Source organism: Syzygium oleosum, unplaced genomic scaffold, assembly GCF_021117445.2.
Source record: "Syzygium oleosum isolate NSW1041296 unplaced genomic scaffold, Sole_v2.1 Sole_v2.04, whole genome shotgun sequence".
Classification (NCBI taxonomy): domain Eukaryota; kingdom Viridiplantae; phylum Streptophyta; class Magnoliopsida; order Myrtales; family Myrtaceae; genus Syzygium; species Syzygium oleosum.
In genome coordinates this window covers 9,945,272-9,951,125 of record NW_026607488.1, presented here as the reverse complement: position 1 = coordinate 9,951,125, position 5,854 = coordinate 9,945,272, and the positions used below count along the sequence as shown (strand labels likewise).

The window sequence follows — 5,854 nt, the reverse complement described above, 5'->3', positions numbered from 1 at the left end:
CTCTGCACTTGCCATGGTATGGAACCTGTGCATCAAATTTTGCTACTATAAAGCAGTTTTAAGGTGCGAATCCAAATTCGAAGAGGGGCTTGGTGGCTAAAAGATAGTCTCTTTTATAAAGGCCTAGAGGGCCATCTATGTGTGGGATAGCATACTTGCCACAAGCTTTGTCTTCGGCTCTGATTTGCATCTTAGCTCTCCTTCATGGTATCACCCGAAATCTACACTCAAAAAGTGAAATCCAATTATGAGGATTGGATTATTTCAAAAAGAAAATAGTTGCTCGGTAAAATATGTGTTGGTGGGAGATGTAACTTGAAACTCAATGTAAAAAGTGAGGATAGTAGCTATAGGTTTCGAAATGTGAGGAAGATCTATGATTTATAGAGAAAGTTGAGAATGGTATTTGTAATTATCTCTAATAGTCATGAAATCAATGAATTTGATTTTGCCCTTAAAAATATCAACAAATCTACTTATAGCTTTATATACAATCTCCTTCCATTAAACATGTTACTGTTTTTAGTTTTAACTTTTTCCTTTTTGTCCATTCAAATTTACTAGCATAACAATTTTTGGGTCACTATGAACGTAATAGTATGTTGTAAGCTACAAATTTTTGAAGGAGTGGACTCCATAATAATTATTTATATTTTACTTTTTATTTTTTTGTGGTCTATAACATGCTATTATGCTCACAGTAAATTAAAGACTATTACTTAATCATTTCTCTTTGGTATTGCTCATCCATTTTGGGGATAAGAATAGTAAAAGTGTCAAAACTTTCACACGGCGCTCACTTGAATGCCATAACTTTTATTTCGTTCACTTAAGTGCCACAAATTTAAAAAATCCATCACTTAAGTGCTACCAATGATTTGCCTCGCTCGAAAATCTAACGTGGATGCTGGTCGTCTTACATTGCACCGCTAGTGCAAACGTAGACAATTTTTATAATTTTTTTCGCTCACTAAAGTACAACAAATTTGAAAAATTGATCACTTAAATGTCACATATTTGAAAAATCAATCACCTAAATGCCATCAATAATTTGCCTCCCCAGAAAATCTGACACAGCCCTCGCCCAGATTTGCCAAGGGCCTTTGCGGCCCCATCGGCCACTGGCAAGGTGGTCTCACCCAGATCTGGCAAGGGCCATCACACCCTCACCCGAGCCCTCGTTGGTCGCAGGTGAGATGGCCCCGTCGGCGGAGAGTGAGGCCTTTGTGGCCGATGCACAGAAAAAAAAAAAAGGAAAAAAAATAACAAAATCCATGTATGATGATTTACCGGAAGTGATACTCAAATGATCAATTTTACTCAGATATGGTATTTAAGTGAGCGAAAAAAAAAATTATGGCGCTCAACGAAAGTTACGGTAACGCTGCTATTCTTATTCCTCCATTATTGCAGCAAATGCATATGCGGTCCACACTGAGGTTTGTCAAGGACAAGAGCGACGAACCGATCACCTTGTCCTTATGATTGTGTACTTTGATGCCACACGACAATAAATGCGAAATGTAATTAATTCTAAAATGACTAGTTGCGACCAAGTGAAGCCCGCAAATTGGAATCTTTCTTTGGCTTATCGCAAAGGGTTTTATTTCAACGGAGCAGTGTACTACTTCCGCGTAGAATTAGTCAATGTGTTCACATTGCACAGCCAAGTTCTGGGAAACTTACTTACGAGTTTTCCAATGCTTGGAGCTGCAAGCGATGTATAAGTAGTCGGGCATCAACAAGTGAAGCAATGGACAAAGGTAACCAAGATACACAGAATATGGAGGGCCAGGCAAGCTGCTTGATTCTTGCACTTTTATGGGTCCTTCACCTGGCCTGTACAATTGAAACCTCCAGAGTACCCAAAGAGAACCCAGGAAAGGAAATGAATTGAGTCGGGCTAGTTTTCAGCACGAACTCAACCATAGGGAAGGTGGTGGAGAGTTGTATATCCATGGCACACTCTGATTTTTACGGCGCGCACCCTGATTACCGTACTCGGTTGTCGCTTCTCGTCAGAGATCCGAAGGACGACGTCGTCGGCGCAGCATTGGCAGGTAAAATATATGCACTTGCGGAGGACACATTGGACTCGTGCTTGTGAATTAGACTATTTACATTTTCAAACACTTATTACCAATGAATCTTGATTCTCCAGAATTTCGAATACTTGTCATCAGCTAATTTACTATTTGCTTTTTTCTTGTCTGGTCCACGATCTTAAAACACATACAATGAAGTGGTTCTAGTGTGAGTATTTACTCTAGAATAGACTGAAAAGTTGGCTTGGATGGATCAATCTACTTAGTTTAATGACTGCTCAATAGGTGCTGATAGTATCAGTATTAGGCATCTATATATGGATCAATCTGATCTTTAAAAAGAAGATCTAATAAATGTTTGAGAATGTCCGACCAAAAAAATGTTTGAGAATCTATCATCAGTGACTTTTCAAGCTTATCATCAAGAGAAATATCTCTCTCTACACGCCAAAAAAAAGAACAGGATTTGTCTACATGTACCCTTTGAGTTTTAGTTTTGCTCTTTTGACCGTCACTTATACCCTCAATTTCAGTACAATTTTATCATCAATTTTTCTGCGTACGACGATCTATCATCAGTGACTTTTCAAACGTAAGACTTACTCAAACAGTCAAACTCAATTTGTTTCTACTCTTTCAACCAACTTTCCTAACACAAAACACTCCGATCCAATTTCAAAAATCATCCTCAATTTTTACACTAATAATTATTCACATCGTCAATTTTTGAAACCTACATCTTTTATTTTCAATTTTATGAATATATTTTGTCGAGGAGGCATAACAAAAGACTGATAAATATTAACCCAAATTCGAACCCATCAACATATTCAGCTAAAATAATTTTCATTTAAAATATTAAGTCAACGAGTTAGAGCCAATATTAACTACTATACCTTAGGTCACATCCCGGCGTGAGACTTCCTTTACCTAGTGACACCTTACACACGCACCTTGACACACTTTAAATTGCATTTGGCATATAAGATTATTATTATTATTATTATTATTATTATTATATAATTGCCATTTTTCTTCTAAAACTGCCCCTCTCCTGTTTCTAAACTCCTCCAAAGTAGACTCTAATCTGAAACACTTTAGTGCTCCCTAACACACACCCTCTTGAACCTTCATGCCTCTCACTTTCCTCACACTCACAGCAGCTAAGCCTCTCTCATCTCCCTTGTTCTCTCAGTTAAATCTTCTCTCCAAGTCTCTCAATCTTTTGCTTGTCTACACTCATGTCTGGCCTCCCACTCAACCACCACCACAACGCACCCCGACCACGCCTTGACCATATCTCTTCAGCTAGCTCAGTCTGCTCCGACGAAGCAAGGCCTCAGGCAGTTCAGAGCGTGAAATGAGCGACTCAAGCAGTGCAGCAACTCAATAAGTGACGGCAAAGACTACAGTACAACACCTCTGACAGCAACTCGACCTCGTTTTCATATTGAGGCTTATATATTGGCTCCTTTTCTTCGAAATTTCAAAATTCGAACTTGATAAATAGGGCTAACAAACCCAAAACTTGAGATCTATATTGTGTTTCTAGTTGACTTTTCCACCACTCTCTTTTCTGATTGCTTTTTTTTTTTTTTCGTTTTAACCATAAAGCCGAGAGAGAAAGATGAATAGAGGGAGGATTCTTCGCCTCAGAGAAGGAAATGAAACACTACAAGTGCGCATGAGGCCAAACTATATGCCAAACTTGATAAAGTTACTGTTGGGGAAATCGTTCTTTTTTTAGTTTGCTACACAAATATATATTTTTAAGAGATGGTTAAAAGTCTGAAAAGATGGGAGATTGCTCGAATGAGATGTTTAACGTATAATAGAAGAAAAGCAGCATACTTTGCTGTGACTGTGAGGGGTAAGCAGAAAACTATCCTTCACCAAACTGTTGGCCGATCCTGGCCTAGCTTATAGTTTGCCAAAAACCCAGCTCGCCCGGCTTGTTATCACCCCTAGGCTCGTCACCATGGAGGAGCCGTCGCTTCAAGACCTCGAGGCTCGACGGCCATGGAGGTGAGGCATCCAGATCTGGACGAGATGCTCGACCTGACGCGGAGGAGAGAGACAGAGTCCATGCAATCCAACTTCTCTGGTAGATCATTTGTTTATTCATATATGTTGTGTTTACAGTTGAAGACTTGATGGAGAATGAAGAAGTCCATGCAATCCTGGGCCCAGAATGGTCCTCACAAGCCAAATTTGTTAGCGACTTAGGAGTAAAAGCTCAAGTCCCGATCATATCCTTCTCAGCTACAAGCCCATCCCTTTCTACCAGAGGAAGCCATTATTTCGTTCGGACAGCCTACAGTGACAGTTCACAAGTTGGTGCTTTAGCGGCTATCGTTCAAGCTTATGGTTGGAGGGAAATAGCTCTTGTTTATGAAGACACTGACTATGGCAACGGCTTGGTTCCATACCTTGTCGACGCGTTCCAAGATGTCGATGCTCGGATCTCTTACAGAAGCGTTATTCGTCCGATCTGCAGAGGATGTCGACGTTGTAAAAGAGCTCAATAAGTTGTTGACCATACAGACCAGAGTGTTTCTTGTTCACATGACTGCTGTGATCGGGTCTAGGTTCTTTATTCTAGCGAGTAATGCGGGAGTGATGAGCGAGGAGTTTGCGTGGATTGTCACCGATGGTTTGTCGTCTTTACTAGACCCAGTCAGCTCTGATGCTTTGAACTCAATGCGAGGTGTACTAGGTGTAAGGCCAATTCTACCACCATCGGATTCTCTTAAAGATTTCGAAGAGAGATGGACAAAGCATTACCCCGAGATAAATTCGCACGACGAGATTGCTGATCTCAATCTATTTGGCTTATGGGCATACGACACCGTTACAGCACTAGCATTAGCAGGAGAGATGGCATGGGAGCCTGCACAGTCTAGATACTTAAAGCCGAATACGAGCAGCAACAACCTCAACTTTTTGGGATTTCGGAGATGGGCCCAAAATTGCTCGACAACATTCTAAGCATCAACTTTCAAGGCCTTAGAGGATAATTTAACTTGATCAATGGCGAACTTCAGCCCATTGCATTTGAAATCTTTAACGTTGTAGGACAGAAAGAGGAAATCATTGGATACTGGACTACGGCACAAGGACTTGCCCCTGACTTGCACTTGTTAGCGAAGGTAAATTATACAGCTTTGGCCTATCATTTGAAGCCCCCTACTTGGCCAGGAGATACATTAAAGCCACCCAAAGTGTTAAAATATGTCTCGAGTTTGAGCCCGATAGACGAAACCCGACCCAAAATAAATTAAAGAAAAATCTGGAAGTTGAATATTTATGGATGTCCACCGTGGAAATCTATATTTCCTGTTCAATTTTGGAGTGCAAAGCCATGTTGGAATTCTGATAGTGAAAACTACACTTCAAAAAGGAAAGTGGATATTTGGATTTCAAGTTGCTGATTCGTTGAGTCCAACAGAAGTTCCAGTAGATTACGGAAATCAATTTCCATATAAACGTTGGTCAACAAAATAGGAAAGTGGACTTGGTTTCCTTCTCTAACTCAGCATGTGTCAATAAAGGAAATAACACAAGTCCAACTTTTAGTGCGACTCGGCAAAGGGCAGCATATATTGACTAATATATATATGCACATAGTTAAAGTCAGGGGATGCTTCTTCACGTAGACTTGAAGTGCCGAAGTCTTGGTGGCTGTTGTTGATGAATGCGCGAAGATTCTTGAAGCGCCGTTTCTAAGCGAGTGCTTGGCATGGGTTATCTTCGTGGGTTTCTTGTTCGTGAATTACATCCGAGAAGAATTAGTGTTCAAGCGTAAATCT

General features: G+C 40.3%; 1 protein-coding gene across 1 annotated transcript; it reads left to right on the top strand.

The window, feature by feature from the left end:
* The first annotated feature begins 1,420 nt into the window (after positions 1-1,420).
* On the top strand, positions 1,421-4,959 carry LOC115666552 (glutamate receptor 2.4-like). The gene is made up of 2 exons (XM_056310905.1): positions 1,421-2,060; positions 4,188-4,959. Exons 1-2 carry the CDS (start codon positions 1,958-1,960, stop codon positions 4,571-4,573), a joined length of 489 nt encoding a protein of 162 aa, XP_056166880.1. The 5' UTR covers positions 1,421-1,957; the 3' UTR covers positions 4,574-4,959.
* Positions 4,960-5,854: the final 895 nt, after the last annotated feature.